The 19,936-nt window shown below is 40.1% G+C and overlaps 1 protein-coding gene across 2 annotated transcripts in view; it reads right to left on the reverse strand.

Annotated features, from left to right (window-relative positions):
* CRYBG3 (crystallin beta-gamma domain containing 3) overlaps positions 1 to 19,936 on the reverse strand; it is an 83,309-nt gene that overhangs the window by 54,943 nt on the left and 8,430 nt on the right. For both annotated transcript variants that reach the window (XM_069025566.1, XM_069025558.1), the window contains exons 2-3: positions 13,939 to 14,017; positions 1,227 to 1,654 (exon numbers count right to left, since the gene is read on the reverse strand). In XM_069025566.1, coding sequence (XP_068881667.1) covers positions 1,227 to 1,654; positions 13,939 to 14,017 — 507 coding nt within the window. The remainder of the gene's footprint in view (positions 1 to 1,226; positions 1,655 to 13,938; positions 14,018 to 19,936) is intronic.

Consider the following 19,936-nt stretch of genomic DNA (forward strand, 5'->3'; position numbering starts at 1 on the left):
CATATCTTGACCAGCCACTGCATTTACAACATGAAGCTTCAAATCATTATTCTGCCAAATAATAGGTAAGGGCAGAGTGCTGGAGAGGTCCCCAGTCTGGAAGTGGAATTCAATAAGCAGCTATTCTGGGTATCTCTGACCTCCTACATGGAGATGAAACAGTTCACATGCCACCAATAAACAGACTGAACACAACACAAATTAGTTAAAAAAAATTAAAAGAAGAAAAGGTGTCTCTTCTGAGTCCATTCTCCCATTCTGCAGTGCAAGCAGGAGCACTGTGATAGAGACCAGTTGGTTAACCCCAATCATTACTTTCTGCTTAAATTTGAAATAAATACTCTGGGCCATACTGAAAGCCTGAGTAATCAACACTTGCAGATCACTGCCCATGAACAAATCCATGTTCTACACACCTATTGAAAAGTGGACAGGAACCACAGGCTAATTCACACCCAACTCCAAACCTACGCTGTGCTGACCCACATGTAGCCCATTATTCAACAGAACAGCTACAAATTCTTTTGGAAAACTAATACCTATGTTTATGACAATCAGAAAAGGTTTTGTAATATACAGGGTTGACCACAGCCAGTGCTTTAACTTTTCTACTCTCAAACACACAACGGTGCTCTTGCCATCATTTTTTGTTTTCATATTCTTTTAAAAATATTACAGGATTGCAAAAAATGCTCCATATTTGGACTAATTGAAATTGAGTGCTTTACATAACCTTCTTTACATCATAGGAAAACCCCAAAGAACCAGGGGGGAAAAAAAAAAAATCACATAAGCAAAAATCACCCAGTCAATTATCCAAGAAAAATAATTTAAAAATGAGAAAACCTTATTTGCATAAGTAAAATTATTGAACCGCTGAGATATAAAAAAGAAAAACATTTAAGCCTTTATATAGGCCATAATATGGATGGAAATAAGCTCTTTACACTTTTTTTTTTCTTAACATATTTATAAATGACACATCTAGTCAGGACACTTCTAAAGAACTTCATTTAAAGTTATATTTTGTTGCAGTTGACTTCTCCCCTCCTCATTTATTTAGGGTAGTTGCTACTGGAGTTTTGCACAAGTCAAGCCAGGGACACTCCAGCCACCCTTGGAAATGACAGACATTTGTCATACACTCAGCAGAACTTGGTCAGCATAGTTCTGTGCACATGTACACACAAACATCAACATATTTAACAATAAACTATAAAACTTACTTCTCTGTATCTGAGAATTGTTTCCAGCCTCTTAGAAGATCCCGTGTGATATCTTTCCCAGTATTATTTAAGACGGCATCATCTTCATTTACAGAATCCTCTTTTCTTCTAGCTGCAGGCTCTTCAACTTTCGGATTCTTTGGCTGCACGTCCTTTGGAAGGGTATTTGTGCTCTGTAAATCCTTTTCACATCTGTTGGGCTCATCTTGGAAGGTAGAGGGTTTAGATTCTACCAAAGATGATTTTGTTGCAATATTAAATAAGCTTCCAAGGAAATGAAAAAAGCCTTCTCGGGGTTGCTTGTCTTTATCTGCTGTTTTGATTCCAGGAGTCAAACTAGGGAGGCTATTCGCCTTTTTCAGTTCCTCCTGGATTTCAGACTTGCTAAGTTCTTCTGCTGAATGGTTCTTCTCTTCATTTTGACAAGCCTAAGATAAATACAAAAAGCACATAAAGATGCTGTTTCCTGTCATTTTCACACATTCCCAAATTCCTTGATTTTAATTTGTGCCTATGCATTGTATTCCTTTCAGGAGAGCTGTCATTCAGAAAGGTTAAAGCCCACTGCTTGCTGTCTTCTCTTTTTGTACTAAAGAGGTCCCAATTCTACAAAAATAAAAAGGACTAACACAGGCTAGAAAATTCCCAAAGTAGCTGCAGTGGAAAAAAAATACAGGACAGATGGCAACAATTGCTTCAGCTGGCATAAAAAACATGGGGAAAAAGCAAGGAACAGTTATTTCACACTTCAGACTAATCCCCTTGGAAAGCACAGCTTCACAAACAAACATCCATGTGCTTGTGAGAACAGTTTTCAGCTTGCAATCTAGGCAAGAACATCACAGCCAAACACAAACACACCACAGCCTTCTGCACTTCTGAAAACCAAGCAGAATCAAGAACAGAATAGGGATAAAACAAACTCGGCTCGCATGCCAGACGTGAATCCTGCCTGCTACCCTTAGCAAACTGATGTTGCAGCCTTTGGCCAGCTCTCCTTCAACTGCACAGCTCTGTTTCCAAACGGATTTGTTGCTCCCCACAGTCTCCAGCACTCAAATCACCTGGTTTTCCATACAGCCAAAGTCCTACAGAGCACCACCCTGCACCTCTGACCTTCTGAACTGCCTATCAGCCCTATCAGTGAACTGAAATGAATGAGCACCAAGGCAGGGTTTCACCTCATTCAAACCACATGTTCATTTCTTCCCTCAACTCAGCTGAGCATCTACACCCAGAGGCAAGGCAAGCTCCATTCCTCACCAATTTATGCCCTTGAATTTCCTCTGTGTCAGCTCCTCTCACAGATCCAAGGTCTGCTGTACAAGCTCATCTTACTTCTGTCAAGACCATCTGCCCAAAAGGATGATGCAACTTCACTGGAAGGCTTCACAAACACCACATGTAACCACATTTTCAGCTTCACAATCTGCAAACAACGTTTTTCCCTGGACTAAAGTTTTTGGGGAAGCACCTGCCCCCCATCCCCACCCTTCGTAGTGGATGCCATAGGATACTGCTGCCTATTTTATCTTTACAAGTACAACCCTTGTAATTTCAATTCCTGATTCAACCCAGTTTATCAAAACAGATTAAAGTTACCCCAGCTTTTCTTAGATGAAATCTATCCTGCTCAACAGGAGTGGGAAAGAACATGAACAAAAAGTCCTATGCAAATTTTAGTTGCGTCAACAGTACACTTGGATAAGAGTAATTGTTTCAAATTGGGCAACACCTACTCATCCAATCTACAGAGAAAGCTACTATTTCCACTAGGTGACTAATTCTATTTCCACTTGAAGTAATCTTAAATAAATCAGCAGGCTTATCTGTTAATAGGCCATCTAGGATCATGTTAATGATGAAAAAAGCATTTTAATGAACTCAGCTTCATCCTTGGGGAACAGCAATTTCTTAAGAACTTTCAAGATATATTTAATGATACTGGAGAAGAGGTCTTTAAACTTCAAGCAATGCTTTTTCACCTTTTAAATACAGAGCAGATGCAATTGCTTAATATTAAAAGATGCATGTGCTGAAAATGGAAATGTTTATGTGAGGACAGAAATTGAACAGCACTAATTTGTCCTTGAGAAATCCACACAACCTCCATTTTCTTCGTACGGGCAAGATACTTGTACAACCACACTGAACTTCTAAGTAAACTTTTAGAAGTGGGCCAAGTCAAACTCTGGCCTTTTTTCATCCCACCTGTGACAAACCCCACCTGCTCCCCCACACACTGCACTGATCAACAGCTGATGCATCACAAAGGGGTGTAGTCACCCCTGGGTATCAGAGATTTACCACTTTACGTGTCAACTCTACCCAAACCCAGCCCTGGAAACGAAGATGCCAACAGTGCAGCTTGCAGATGTGCCACAGCTCTGGCTGCTGCTGGCTTCAGTACTAGACAAGTAACACATGAGCCTGGAATGAATCTGTTGAATAATTAACTTTATCTCACAGGAACTGAGTACTTTGCATAAGGAAATACAAAACAGAAACAAGAAAACAAAACAATTTCCAAAATTTGGTAAGTGAATGATTCACCATGTCAGCTTCAAGGTTCTATTGTCATAGTTTTCTCCGTTCACTTTGACTAACACCTTAGAATTGTTCAATACCAGATTTTAATTCAACTTCAAGTGAAGGAGGGCATTTCTCCCTTGTTTTGTGATTCGTACCATTCACTCAGATTTGTCTGATCTAAAAGAGTATTTCAGTGCAGAACATGCACAAACCTTATTCTTTTCTCTGCACATATAACCCTTTTAAGCTATAAACATTTATATTAGCTATTACAGTATCTACGAAGTTAACAACTAAATGCATTAACTATAAAAGAAATTGTTACATTAAAAACTTAACAACAGTTTAGTCTTACAGCTGTTTTTGTTTGTTGCTTTGTTTGGTGAGGTTTTGCCCATTTTTAAAAACCATCTGTATTCAGGAACTACTGGAGGGTTTTGTTTTTTGTTTTTTTTTCCTGTTAGGAACTGAGACTTCAAATACAGTTAAATCTCTAGATGTGAAAGTCTTCTCCAAGCAGCTCTGAGACATAACGCTTGTAAAGACTGTGCTGCTTATTTGTGAGCATAATTTATGCCCTGCTTGAAAAGCTGTTTTGTAGTCTCTGCTTCCAGAAACAGAAATCTATTTAGACTTCCCTTCCTCTTTAATCTTCCTTTCTTTACTTAACTTTTGGTAAATCAAAAGAACAGGAAGTTTTAATATGAAAGGGTCCTTCCATACCTTCAACCATAAATAGCGTCTTGCATGGAAAAAAGCCACAGAGAACATTTACGCTGTGCTTATTTGAAGATGTATGTGGATATTAACACAGAAACGATATAAATCATTTTTTCTTCTCTTCAATATAATCAATCCTACTCTCCATATATTCTCCCTCCTGCTCCACTTTGCCATAACAGACAGCTTGAGCTGTATTTTCTCATTCTTGGTATTTTCTCATTTGCACACAAAAATCTCAATTTAAAGTCTGAAGCACTGTTTAGGCATTACACAAACAGCACTGCTCCTGCTGCAGATTTTGAAGTTTGTCTTTTAAGATGATGCCATATTCAAATTAGTGAGACGAAAGCACATGATTTTACTAAAGCCAGTAAGCCTCTAGCACAGCAGGAGCCTTCAGGCACAAGTGCCTGATGAACACGCAGTACAGGGGCACTTCCACGAGCCAGTATCACAGAAACTCTCACTTATCGTTGCCCATGCCTCTCTCCCAGTCTGTCTCTGACAGAAGCCCCCAGCAAACACTCAGGGGAAAAAAAAAAAAAGGCAAGGACATAGGGTATATATAAAGTAATCCTTTACCTGGTACGTCCCACCAGTTTTCAACAGTCTTTAGCCTTTAGCTGACATTGACAGAGCATTTATTCTGTCACAATTAAGCTTGAGCAGTTTGATACTCACAACACTGAAGGAATACCAGTGACTCTTGTTTTACCTACACTTCATGTCATCCGTCAAAGAAAAACAAATTTAAGAAGTCCTCTTGCAGTGTCACAGCAGTCTGAATAGTTTCTCAGGCTTACCAAGCAAAGAGCAGTTTCTGGATGGAAACCTACCTGCCAGATCCCCTTTGAGATCCTTGCTGATGCAAGGAAAAAGAGTTCCCTGCTACAGCGTTCTTTCTGCTCCTCTTGTAATGAACTGTCATCAGTCTTCCCCTTGCCTCCCCTTTCCCACTCTCTGTGAGCTTTCCTGCTTGTGACATGCTTCATGAAGCTTTAATTAGCTTTTAGTCCTTTGGCAACTCGTTCCTCCAAGTTTCACTGGGCAAGCCCTGGGTAACCTGGCCTGACCTTACAGCTGAACTGAGGCTGGACTGGATGACATTCTGGGGTCCCTTCAACCTGAATTATCCTATGGGCCTGTGCCCTCACATGGAACAAGGCTGGTGCAGAGGGCAAGCCTGGCAGGGTGTGAAACAAGATTATGCCTTTGATCAGGTGAGAGGGGAGACTGCAGTGATAAGTGACGCTGTGTCTGGGCACCGTGCTCCCACTTGGCTGCACAAAGAAGCCTGGAAGCTGGGGCTCGGGAGACAAGCCCACGGTGCCATGTCTCAGGCACAGGATTCTCAGCTGATCTATTCATGGCAGCCGAGGTGTGCTTTCCAGGCTGTAATCCACTCCTGGCTGCAGCACAGACATATGCCCTCAGCCTAATTGCACCTTGGCAGGCAGGCTCAGGGCTCACCACCAGTGTGAACAATCCTCTGAGGTGGCACAACAGCACCCTGAGGAGGGATTGCTTTGCTTCAGTTTTCCTCACCTCCTGCACCAGCAGGGAACAGCCACCCTTGTAATCACCTTTTCTCAGCAGCTGGGTGGCTGAAGTTTGAATTGCCAGAGGTTCTCAGTCAGCAAGGGCTACATCCTCTGCCAAAAATACAACCTCTTTTATTGCCCTAACAAGAGAAATTAAAACATTAACAGCATTAAAACACAGATCTCCGTGAACAAAGCATTAGCTTCCAGCTACGACTGCCAGACATTTCGGATTTCCCTCCCCATGAATGAATGCTCATTACGAAGCAGAAACCCCAGACAGCCGCGCAGGGACCTCTCAGGCCGCCTGTCCTGCTGCACTGGGAGCTGCTGCTGGAGAACATTCTGCCTCCTGCACAGATACACTTCTGCCACCTCATCTCTCCTGTGGCTGTGAGAGAAGATGGCCTGCCATCAGAAATTTAGGGTCATCACTAATTCACCCCAGGGACTTTCAACAAGTCATTTAATCCCAACATCCCGATTTAACTCATCTGAGAAGTGGCCATGGCACTACTCCTGAATTTCTGTGTGCTGGCATTTAGAAATCATTTAACTGCTTCAGGCTGAAGTGTTGGGTGCACAGAGTAGCACATTTAGGCATTGTCACCTATAGTACAGGAAAATTAATATTGTTCCTAGCCTTAGCTTTGACCTTTCAACACAACTAAAACATCTGCATTTATTCAACAATCACGAGCATCTCATCCAATTTGAACACTGATAGACAACATAAATTCTGTGTGCTAAGCAAAATCCACAGTGAAATAACTCTGTTTGGTGGCAGGCTGGTTCATCCCCACAGTCAGTCAGTCAGTCACTAATGCAGGTTTTTCAGCAGATCTTCTTTCTCTGGGAGGTTAAAGCATCCTTGGTGTAATCTCCCACCTTTTTTCAGTGAGTGTGACACACTGAGGTGCCTTAAATCCACATGTGAAATAAGCTTTTGTTTTTTCAAGTACTGTGAGGAAAATCTTTTAGGCTTTTGCAACCAACAGGAGGCAATACAAATGGAAACCTAATGAAAAACTACTGGACATAGTGAGACAAACATTAGGAACCAGACTTGTCGGAGGAAACTAGAAACTAAAAAAATCCAGGCAAAAGTACTATCAGACAGTGAAATACACAATAAGAACCCCTAAAAGTCCACTGTTGCTAGTGTTCATGAGACAACTGGATTTTAAAAATACACGGTTAAAGTGGGTTTTTCCTATTTAAGCCAGTAATTAGACTGGTGGTGTAGAAGATGTACGAGAGGCCCACCATTGTGAAAAACTGGTTAGTCTTTACTAAAAAGCCCCTTTTAACTAATCAGAAAAAGCAAAAAAAACCCCAAAATAAACAAAGAATGACTTGGGGGTTTGGGGGAAATTAAGTTAAAGGTGAACTCAGTATCCCTACAAATACCCAATTAACCTGACTATTTTGGCTTTTTAATACTCCTTCCACATCCTCATTTCTCTGCTTGGTTTGACATGAAAAGAATCAGGTCATGGCAACCCCGGAAGACAAGAGTAACTAGAAAACTAATGAAATCATGGCATCTTCATAATCAGGAGTAAAAGTTAAACAACAGGAAGAGAATTTTAGTTAAAGTGTATCAGTTTTGCATTTTTAAAAATAAACCTATTTAACGTCAATGACTATTTAACATTTAGAAAGACAACTGCATCTGTTCAAAGTTCAGCACTGGGACTTTAAAAATTTGTTTATCCATTTGAATTCTTAAAACAGCAAGGAGTCATTAATGTATATTTAATTTGTCAGATGAGGAAAGAAAAGATGAAACAAACGTTCTCTGAAACTCTATAGTATTCTCCTAAAATCTGAGGAAGTATCCAGAGATACACCCCCTGACAAGAGAACAGATAAAGTGGTATGGGTGAACACTTCAAATGAAAAGATGGAGAAAAAGGAGGTACAATTTGGAAAAAAGCTTCTGCTAGGTCACCTTTGCAGGGAATTTTAAACTCAGTGGAAGTCTCTAGAAAGACAAAATTAACTTTTTAATTTAAAAGTTTCTCTTCACAGCATTTGCAGAGCTGCTCAAAAATTTTCCCATCTGAATTTTCTCATTAAATTATTGTAAAGCTCTGATCAAAGATTAAAAATTGGTACTCACTTCTGAGTATGCAACCATCACCTTATTGCTACAAGGTCTACTGTGGAGCCAGAGAGAACAGAATTAAATTGTCTTATTTCTGTTCTTTCCTCTAAAGTCTTCCAGTACCTCACTTTCACTGCCTTTTAGGGAATACATTTTCACAAACATGAAACAATTTCTGTTCTCTTTTATTTGACAACTTCTTGAAGTTTGGGGGGGGGGAGCGGGGAGAGGGAGGGAAGGTGAAATTTACCTTTTCAATGGAGAAGGAGACAGTGCACTTGGAATGGGATGAGACAGTGTGATTTCCACCTGTACTTATATTCTATTGGCAGATTATAGCATCTGGCATCACACTTCTGCTTCTCATCTGTCTGCTGGTTTTCTGAGCTAAACAGACCAAGGTTTAAGCCTTTTTCTCCCCCACCTATCCAGAAACAAAGTTCCCTGCTCACGATCCCTTCTTTGAAGAACTGAAGTAGTAGAGAGGGAAGCACATTTCAGGATCATCCTCTCTAAAAATCTTCAGTATGACCAGGGAATTTACCAGAACTTTTGATGGGATGAGCTTGAAATATCTTCCTCAACACATACAGCTGTTAACACCACCAATTAAAGTGTCCTGGGAAACACCAGGAGGTGCCAGGTATTCAGATTTAAATTCCATTTCAACAAAAGTCTACAATGTGACTGAAGAGAAAAAGATCTCCTTTCAGCTTTCACAAGAGAAATCTTGATTATACAAACTCCAAAACTATTTTTGTTTAATCTTTCATTGTTGCTGTGGGCAGCAATAGCAACAGTTTTTAAAAGTAACCCTCAAGTTCTTCAAAAATTTGTGGTTGGCAGTAGTAGTCCATCTCCCTTGACTCCCAAAAGACAAAGAATCCCTCTCTCTGATTTCTAATTATTAGGTCAGGAATTCAGCAGGAATTCACAGTCAGGCTGAGCAGACATTACTTAGATAATTAGTGAAGAAATTTCAAGTGATGAGGTTTTTGAAGCAAAGTCAATATAAAATAAAACCATGACAATTTAAACCCCCACCCCATGCTATATGCAAAAAAGTATGTAGTTAACTAAGACTCTAGGTTTAATTTTGATTTCTAACTTTTTGTAAAACTTAAAATTATAGTCAGAATAAGGGACATTCAGTAAGAACAGCTACCTATATTCAGCAACTTCATGGGACTTCTAAAAAAAATCTTTTGTAAATTGGCACACTGGATGAAAAATTTTGTGACAGAGAATTACTGCACAAATTAGGCTGAAAGGAATGTGGCTGGGGAGGTCATGCAGTCTGTGCTCCTGCACAAAGCAGCTCTGGTTCATCCAGCTTTGTTTTAAGTATTTTCAAGCACAAAGATTCTGCAACTCACTTGGGCAAACTTAAGGTTTAAATACCTGACCATTCTTATAGTAAAGGGGGAAAAAAAATTAACATAGGTGACTGGAATTTGCCATGTTCCAACTTGTAACCGTTGCAACTCCAAAAAGAACCTGGCTCCATCTTATCACATAATTACAGTCTTTGCCATCAAAATTTAATACCATGTCTACTGCTTAAATACAGCCATCTTTATGTTACCTTGAAATGAAATTCATGTGAGAAAGCAGAGCTACAGAATAATCTCTTCTCCATGCTCACAGTGTACAGGAGTACTTGTCAGAGGACAATTAGTTACAGGTTTAATTTGCAGCACAGAAGCTTTAGATGGCATGTTAAGAAAAAGACTTTTTAATTATATGGTTTATGAAATTGGTAGAACAGTTGTCTGGTGAGGCTGCAGAGATCTTAAGAGATCTCCATCCCTGGAGCTCTTTGAGAACAAGTCAGACAAGCTTTTATCAGGTGTGACATAGATACAGAGATCTCACCTTGGGGCACAGGAGCAGACTTGATAATCTTTGCTGTACTTTCTGCCCCTGAGTTTTCTATGAAGGTTGAGACGGTCTCAAGTTAATTCAGGTTTGAGCCGATGGACCAAATGATAGAGTATTTGATGCTACTGAAATAGTAAAATCTAAATTACACATTTGGTATATCAAATTTGCACTTTCTTTTTGGAACTTTTGGGTTTGCCTGACGGAGCCCACATAGTGGTTCCTGTGCTGAGATGCTTAAGAATTCCCTCCTAATGGGTTATGGAAGAATGTGCTATTTCCTCCATGCACGCTGCTACAGGAAGGATATCTGGGGACCATGACACACTTTTGCAGGGAGCACTGTTGCAGTATTCTCTTTGAAAATGAAGTCCCTGTAGCCCTAAAAGGGAGGTTAATGATATACTAACATGTACTGGACACTATGTAATGCAGATATTTAGTACAGTAAACATGAAGTTCAAGAACTGTTTACATCCACACAACCATCTGTTCAACAATGACCTTGCTCAAATGGAGCGTTTACTCAGAAAGGACACCCCTTACAGCCCTAATTCAAAGAAGCAAACCAAAATCTGTAAATAAATATTGGGAGGGGGTGGTGTTCTTTCTGCAATCAATTAAAAGACACAGCAAATACATTTCAGTAATATTTTCTTGAAAGTGATCAAGTGATGATTGATAAAGTTCCCCTGGCGCACAGAAAAATTAGGCTTAATATTTTCAAAAGGTGCATATTAAAATATCTTTTCCTCCCTTTATGAGCTAAATATTTCATTGTAGGGAAAAAATAATGGGGGTAAAGTACAGAAGTGGTGTCTAGAGTGCTCAGGAGAGTAAAAGAGCTACCATAGCTCAGCACAGTTCCCAGCTCCACTCACCCAGTTATAATTTAGACACTCGACCTTTGCTGCTAAATCAGAGACTTACAGATCCTCTGCTATTTCGCCCCTGGCCTCCTGCTGAGATGGCCAATGAATATACAAAATCACAGCATGGAAGTCCATCAGAAATAGGATGGCTCATTAACTTGGTGACACCAACACAGACACAACATGGTTTTACTTTTAGTCACCATCCACCTGAAATGCTGAGGTAGAAGCACAGCTCAGATTTCTTGGAAACCTGCCAAAAACTGGTTTAGATTCAGACATTCTTCACAAAGTACACTTATTATAACAACATTTTTTTGGTCAGCCCATAGTAACCTTAATGATTGGATGAAAAAACCTGAAGCATCTTTTAATAACACTAGGCTGGAAAAGACTCTTAAGATTATCCCAAGACCACAATTAAGACAGTCTTAATTCTTTCCAACTGCTCAGCTGCCGCCTGGTGATCTTTGCAGAAGGCAGTTTATTTTGGCCAATGTGGTGTTACCAAATTTCAAGTGTGTATTGGAGAGAGCAGTGAGAGGAAAAACCAGAAAAAGACTTTCCTCAGAAAATTGTGGCTGGGGGGAGCAACAGAAAACAAATACTTTCTCCACCTCCTCTGAGTAAGTTTTTACTATCTAGTTGCAATTTCAGTGCACACAAGATAAAAAATTAGACTGCTAAAAGTACTCACTACCATGCATATGCATATGCATATGAAGCTGGTCAAGTGTATCAAGTTTTTGATCAGCTAAAGAAAGAGGAAAGTAAGTTAGACCAAAGCTCTCAGTACAGCTGAAGAGCCAGCACATTCTAGTTATATGAAAACCACACCTTCTTCCTAAAGCCAGGTATTGTTTCAAAAGAGCATGTCATGGTTTTAGTCTTTTAAACATAGGCGTAAAACAATATAATCAAATAAAAAGTTACAGCAAGACAAAGAGGAGATCAGATACAGTGGAACAAAACTTTACAGCACTAATTCTGGCACCATTTTTTAGCACAGCATTATAAAAATACAAGTTCTGAGTAAAAGACTTTACTGAAACAAATTTAGATTCAGCGGGGAAGATTCTGAATTGTGGCTTTTGTAAATTAAAAAAATTAATGAGATTTAGTTTTTGGCAAGTAAGAAATACTCTTAGGTAACTTAAACTTGCTGTGCTTGCTTTGCTCCACCTACACATCCTGCTTTTTCCTTGAGACCTAGCCCTATTCATACTTCCTTCTAAGAAATTCCTAGTGCTGAAGTCTTGTGCGTGTATGCTAAATGCTTCCCCTTCCTCAGTCCGAACCCTCCTCCAAAAGAAAATCTGGTTTGGAATTTTTCACTGATCTGACACAGAAAAATGAGATTTTTTTTAAAACCGAGAAAATTTTCTTCTACTATAGTAGATATAATCTTCTCTGGTTTACCAGAAGCCTTTCTGCCTGCATTCCAAGGCATAAAATCAATGATTTGTGGTAATAGGAAGGCGTGCAGTGGCATTTTCCAGGAGCTCTGAACTGACAGACCTGGCTTGAATCCACAGGGGTTCTGAACAAAAGTTGTTTTCCACCTTGCTGTAGACAAACCACAGTCAAAATGGAACTGTTATTGAGCAAATAACCCTGCTGGGGGTCTTTGTAGAGGCAACTGCAATGTCTTCAACTTTGGTGAAACCCAAAGAATTGGTCCCTAGAGCCTGAGAATGCAACTACACAGGGACTGTGGGCCCTACGAGCACTTCCTTCTCCATACACCATCAGTGCCCAATAAATGCAACACGGGACAGAAATCTCAGATTCAGCGTGTTAAGAAGCCTACAGATAAATCTGTCAGAACAGCCAAGCCCCTTCTGGGGAAGCAGCCACCATATTATCTGCACTGAACTAAAACAACTTAGAAAAAGAACAAAAATTCAAGCAAAATTGCTTAGTGCCTGGGTCACCAGAACAGCTCTGTGGAGGGCAAGATGTGACAGCAGCCAAGACAGCTGTTATCACCTGTCCTGTACATAATTATTTATGATGATGCCTGAAGTGGCCACCTAAAAACAGAGACTAGACAGGAGTAAGGGAGTAAAGGTAGGTATTTATTTGAAGTGCCTTCAAGGGTACCCCTGGGGAGCCAGAGGCCACTGCCAAGCTGAACCACAAGATGGACAACAGGTCACGAGTTCTCCACACTTTTATAAGTTTGGTTCATTTGCATATCAGGGTTAATTCTCCAATTAAAGCTTCAGTTAATGATGTCATTTCCCCAAGCTTGTCCCCCCTTTAGAGGCTTTTGGTTTACACATTTTGGGCCTAGGACGGTCTGAGTGTCCTTGGAGAGCAGGCCTGGAGAGGCTTTGTTATGTCTGCCTGGCATGAGAGAGCAGCAGTGAACAGGCTACAAGAAACTTCAGAGTTACACACTAAGCAGTACAGGATTTGAAAAGTATGAAAGTTAAAACTGAAGGCATCAATGATATCTGGCTAAATCTAAGTACAACTTTAGAGGTGTGCCAAGTGGCACAGGAGAAAGCCCTGATCACAGAGGAACATGTCCTCCCCTTGCAGTACAAGGCTTACAGGACAAGACAAGCATGATTAACACGGGTAACTGGTGAGGAGCAGCTGATGTACAGATGAATTTCAGCAGAGAGATCTTACAGTGCTTTGGCTGGCAACCAGTAAACCTTCAGGCAAGCAAAGACTTGCTGTTTAGATATTTGTAAGCTATACAGAAATGGTGTTTTAGAGGAATGCCTCAAAACATAGATTGATAAAAATATTAGTTTTCTTCTTCACTGGCTAACTGCATGTGGAATTAGCACTGAAGTCCCACTTCTTTTGTGTAAGTAAATACATGAATTTTATTTTAAGAATGTGAAGCACAACAGTTTTCCTGTCCTCAGCATGTATATTAGAACTCTGGCATAGTAGACCCTAACCCAGAATATGGCAATCAGGTGCCACATCATAGTGCAGGAATGCATCCAACATCAGAACTCTAACAAACAGTCACAAGCAGAGGTGGCAGGTTTTACCTAAAATAAATAAATATTAGTCAATAAAAACCTTACCTTCAATAGTGCAGGTAGAGTTGTGCTTTCCTTTTGGCTGCTCTTTAAATTTATGGCTTCGCTCCCTTTGTTTTCAGAACTGAAAAACAAAAACGTTTTGCAATGCTGAGTACTTGCATTATTGAAATCCACTCAAGAGCCAACACATTCAACTTAAACACAAGAGCGCTCTAACTTAGAAGGACAGGAAAACATATTTTCCAAACCGTAGTACATACTCTGCACATGTTGAAACTGAAAAAGCCAAGCCCCAAAAAGCTGAAGATAGAAACAAAATGACTTTCACCTCATACAGAGGTTTTTGAACTCAAGCATTCAGAAATAGCACACAGAATTTCAGCTGTTCCAGCTGAAAAATAACAAGATTTCCATGCCTGTGTATTATTTTTCAACTGTAGTTGAACAGTGATCTACCACAACAGCATTCTTTGCCACAGGACCACGTGGCACACCTGGCAGCTACAAGGTACACCCCATTCCAAGGGCTGTGAGCAAGTGGAATGCACTTCTGGCAGGTGGAATCCCAAATCACAGCCACCACACTGAACAGTTCTTTGCTGAACATGCCTAATGGGCCATGCAAATGCAGAAGGCATTTTAGAAAGGGGACAACAGGTACATGTGTATTACCAAGGCAATGCCTGCTTTCCATTCTCAAAGTCAGAAGTCCAAAATCACGCGTGTCCTTATCAGAAATTCACCAAATTCATTCAAATTTGTTTGAGAGCTCATCTTTGGAATGAAGGGAACCAACTCCCTGCCCGCAACCCCAATTCTTAAAACAATCCTTAATCACAATCCAGCAGAGAACATTTTAATAAAAACCTTTATCCTACAAGCAACTTAAAATCAAAACCCTTATCAAAGAAAACATTTGGTGATGTTAATGACACACATCAGTTCCTGCACTGTGTACCATAACATGAAGAAAAAAAACTTTGTACCAATATATAAGTATTTAAATTAATTCATAATCACTTTGAATACCCTTCTTCATCAGTCTTAAACATTTAACTTTGCTATTGACAAAGGCACAAGCCCTTATTTCTGAACTTGTGTGAAGAGATGAACTGAAAGCTTTTTAAACAAAAAAACCAACTATTTGCAATTTGGTGAAATTCTGCAAGGATTTGGAGAAGGAATTTAGGTGCTGCTGTACTCCTACTGCTCCTGACTGTAAACCACAGGTAAGCACATCTCAGCAAAACTCCCAAAATGAAAGGTTTTCTTCCCATTGTGGATTAGGCATCTGCATTCAATATACACTGATATACACACAGAATACAAAAGCCACTCTGACTAAATATAAGTTTCCTTCTCAGCTGCTCAGAGACAGCATTCCCTGAATAAAAATGAGATCAGAACTCTCCTGCTATTAAGTTTTTCAAGATCTTTCGCATCTTTTCAGATGCCTCAAGAGAAAAGCTTCTTCCTCCTGTTTATAGATCATCTCCAAGTTGAAAACCATGTACTTTCACATCACCTTAGGTAATCCTTCATAATGCATTCATAAACACAAGGATGCTTTTTCAGGGAGAGCATCAGACAGAAAGTCTTGGCTGTTCTTTGCCTCCCTGGAACACAGAGCAGATGAATTAATATTCTAACCTATTAATTTCTTCTGCTGCTAATGTGTTTCATGAAGGAGATGTCACAATCACTCTGGGCAGTCTGGCACACTAATTAAAGTGTTCCTCTGCACACAAACCTCTTTTCTCCCTCCTAGTTTTTGTTTTGTTGTTGGTTTAAAAAAAAACAAAACAACAAAACCAAAAACCAAAACACTCTTCTCAGATCTGCATGGCTTTTCCTGATGTTGATACATTTCACATGAACAAGAATTCCCTGGACTTAAGAGTAAAATAATGAGGTTGATCTCTACCAGACATTCCTCCTGAGTTCAGTGTATCACTCTTTACGGAACTGGTCTGCAGACCACAAATGAGATCCTTGCTTCCATTAAGTATTGCCAGCACACATTACCAGTTCTGAATTATTCCATCACTTTGTTTTGCTCATATTCTTCTCTTTACGTCACGTATTTTTTCCCCCAAAACATTTTTCATTTTCCTACTTCTTGTTTATACTTGAAATACATGCCTGTATTACTTTCTTCTAGCTAGCCATAGAAATTCCATAGCATACGTACCAAAACTGAAAGAATGTGATTCAGCAGATAAGCAGCTTCAAATCAACAAGTAACAAAAAAAAAAAAAAAAAAAAAAAAAAAAAAAAAAAAAAAAAAGAGATCAAACCTTTACTTTCCAACATAAAATAACCCTAACCATGGAAGCATTTCCCCACACCCTTTCATGGTTTATATTCTAGCGTTTCTACATTCCTTAACTTTTTGCTTTAGGGTGTAGTTCCTCAAACATGCTGACTTTGTCAGCAGAACCAGCTTTAGAAATCTCCACTCCTTCCTTCTCAACCTCAGCTATCTCTCTACATCCTTAACTCAGCCAAGAAGAACTCTCAGTAAGGCCACATTTTTGGATAAAATCAAGGTGGGGGGCAGAAATTTCCATGAGGAAAAATCCAGCCTGTGATCCAGTTTACAGTGCAGTGATTTCTAACAGCACAAACAAGGGGGCAACAAATGTCACTCAACAGCAGGAACAAGAAGGACAAACCACTGACCCTCACATCCCCATGAAGGCTGCTTGGTGTGAACCTCTTCTCCCCTTAGCCAGGGCCCAGTTCTAAAAAGATCTCTGACTGAAACCAAATGGTTTGAGTTTTACAGCACAAAAAGCTGTAAGTCTACAGCACAAAAAGCTTCTTTGCTGCACACAGGGCTTGTGGGTTGTTTAGGATAAAATGGCTTTGTTTCTCTCAAAGAGCCAAGGCTACCTTCTGCAGCCTAAACACCACAGCCACAGGGACCGGGCCACATTCAGTGCCTGGGACTGGAGAACGGGCTGGCTACTGCTCATCTGATTCACATGATGCAGCTTATCAATCCCCACTAACAACTCCCTACTAATTTTAGGGCTTTCCCTCTTCTTGTCATTGCATCCATGACATCACTGTGAACTAGGGCTACATCTGTATTTACGAAGTTTGGCTCCACAGAGTTTTAGGCTGTTCCAGAGCAGGGCCTTTCTGCAGCACTTTGCCACAGCAGGTACCACCAATGCTATCTCCAGTTCAGCGTATCAAGTTAGGCTTGTGCTTAACCACCCACAGACAGGCCAGCCACCTCTCAGGAGAGCATTTTGCACTGGTCCTGTTAGGAAGATGAATTAATCTTCAACTCTGTGCTCCACAAACTTCTGGTGTTACATTATACACCCAGAAATAGGCCCCCACTAACCCAAGTTTTGAATCGACTTGCCTTTGCTTTGAAGAAGTAAAAGAGCAGAGCATGATCTTAGGAATACAGAAAACACCTCTGCCATGCCAGCTTACTTCCATGGGCTTCTTACCTATCCAGGCAGTCATTTACAAATTGTCACAACCACTTGTCTACATATTTAGACAGATACTACTCTCATTTTACAGATTCAAAGAGGAGAGAAAAAAAGGCATGGAAATACTAAACAACACTCAAGAGTAATAAAGATGCTGTCACAATTAATTCTAGAAACCCAAGCCTCTCAGATATATGATCTACTGCCCTTCTGTTGCTATTTCTGCTAGACATTCCTTTTTCTCTTACATATTAGTGCATCCAACAGAGATGGATTAATCTTTAGCGAAGGTTTAGAGGAAGGTTAGAGGGATTTCTTCTGCTCAGCTGTCTTGCTGCTCTTTCTACTGTCTTGCCAGCATGCCTAACCTGATTAGCATCACTCTTATTCTTTAAATAATCAAGATTAAACTTAAGTTACAGAATAGTATCTTCTGAATAAACCTTTCTTTGTGCCATTTTCTATTGCTTTTTGTTCCTCTGCTGCTGCCTCTCTTTTGACCTTTCTGTCATACTTGGACAGGTGGTGTCTGAACCAGAAGGTGGTTTGTGGTCCAAGTTTTTAATCATTACACTTTGGAAGGAGAGGTTAAAGATTCTTATGAGAGAGACACGCTCACATTCTGCACTGCTGCTCACACAAAAAGAGATTACATGAGGGATTACAGTCAAGAAAAAAAAAAGGCAATTGAATGGAGCATATTTAAGTACATGGCTTTCAAGGTCTTTTGCAACTGCCTCTAAAAACAGGACAATTATAAACAATCACATCTTCAAAAGGGCCTCACAGCAGCTCTCTATAGTGTGAGAAGTCTGCTTCCTCCATCCTTGTCCTTCATAACAATCCCTCAGAACTTGCAAATTAAAAGCCCATCCCCTTCTTCCTTTATTAATCCACCCCACCCATGTTATGCACGCAGCAGATTGTGAATGTGTGGTGACAGATAAAAAAAAATAAGCTACAGGAAACATACAAGTAATAAAGCACAAACACACAAGTTTGGATGAGACTGACCACACGCAGAGTTCTTCAAATTTCAAGTAGTTGCTGTGACATTTGAGGTTCCTTTTATGGGGAGAAGGCATGGACTGCCTGTTGCTGTTTGGGAAGGGGGAAATTAATGGGCACTCCCTTAAGGAAATGGGGACAGCTGACTAAAGCTGACCTTCAGTTCAGCACTACCACAGCACTTGTGGATGATGACCCTCCCTACTTCTACCATGGTTTTGAATCAAATCTCTTCCAGTGCAGCAGCTCCAGCATTTACTTTTTGTGAAGTCCACACATAACCAGACAGGGGAGTGCTCCAGCATTTTGCCATCTTCTCTCTTAAGGACAGATGACTCCCTGAGTAGCCAAACCCTCCCTGCTACCACATAAGGCTGACATTGTTTGTTTCCAACTGGTCTTCTCCTCAGACTAACTCCAAAACCATTTAATGTGATGACTTGTAATGGTAGGAGAATAAGCAGTGCCCAACCTCAAAGATGCTCCAGGGTGCCAAGATGCAAAAAGCATCTACGCCTGGCTTTAGTGGGATTATGGCAACAAACTCAGCCTGACCTATCCACAGCCATCTATCCAGGTTCCATGACAGCACTTGTGACACCTCCTTCCCATTATTTTCTAAACAGTTTTCCTGAAGATGTGCTTTTGGGATCACTGACATAATTCACTCTTAACCTCACGTAGGTTAATGTGTTTTTTAGGTTTTCTTTCTTTATTTCAGCATTCTGGGCTGTAATGCCAGCTCCTGAACCCTGCCTTTCCTTTCTCTCAGAACAAACCCAACACCCCTCTCTGGGAAATACACCTCATGTGGTTTTTATGTCAAGACTCCTTTCCAATTTTACTTTGTGCCAACAGTTACACGTTCAGTGCTGACCTTCCAGAACGGTATTTCAATGGAGAAACAGAGAGATTGCTAACAAGGATTTCATCACCTAGTACTTTAAAATTCCTTTGTGTAAGAGCCTCCCTGAAGAATGTAAATGAGTGGAAATCCACAAGTCTAATAATACCATCAAATATAGATGTGCAGTACCTCCACGAAGTTTCAGCACATTACAGGCATTCTCACACCATATCCACAGACCAGCAATAGTAATGAAATTTTTATTATAAAACTGCCAAGAGCCATAGGTTGCTTAGTATTGGTTTCTTCTTTGTCCCAGTTTCCAAGTGGTAATTTAAAAGATGACTGCTAAAAATTCAGACTTTTAAATTAATATTTTATATATATGTAACAGCTACCCTGCTTGCCATACAGACCCTTATGATTACTGCAGCTGGCCTCTTGCATAATCTAGATTATGAAATTTCACCGAGGGAGACCTGTGTCAAGCCTTTAACACATGACAAGAAGTTATGAGCTTTGGTTGAAAAACGACAAACTATGGAAAATCCACCACATTTGTAAATAAGAGTTTTCCAAGTAAACTACTACTAAATTCACTAATTATTAGGCTTACTATTCTGACTTGTCAAGCCTCATCTCTCAATCATTCTACATCTATGTGGGACAGATTATAAAAGTCTTGGGTTCAAACAACCTCTTGAAGTCACAGCTCTACTATAACATAAAG

This window comes from Aphelocoma coerulescens, chromosome 1 (assembly GCF_041296385.1).
Source record: "Aphelocoma coerulescens isolate FSJ_1873_10779 chromosome 1, UR_Acoe_1.0, whole genome shotgun sequence".
NCBI lineage: Eukaryota > Metazoa > Chordata > Aves > Passeriformes > Corvidae > Aphelocoma > Aphelocoma coerulescens.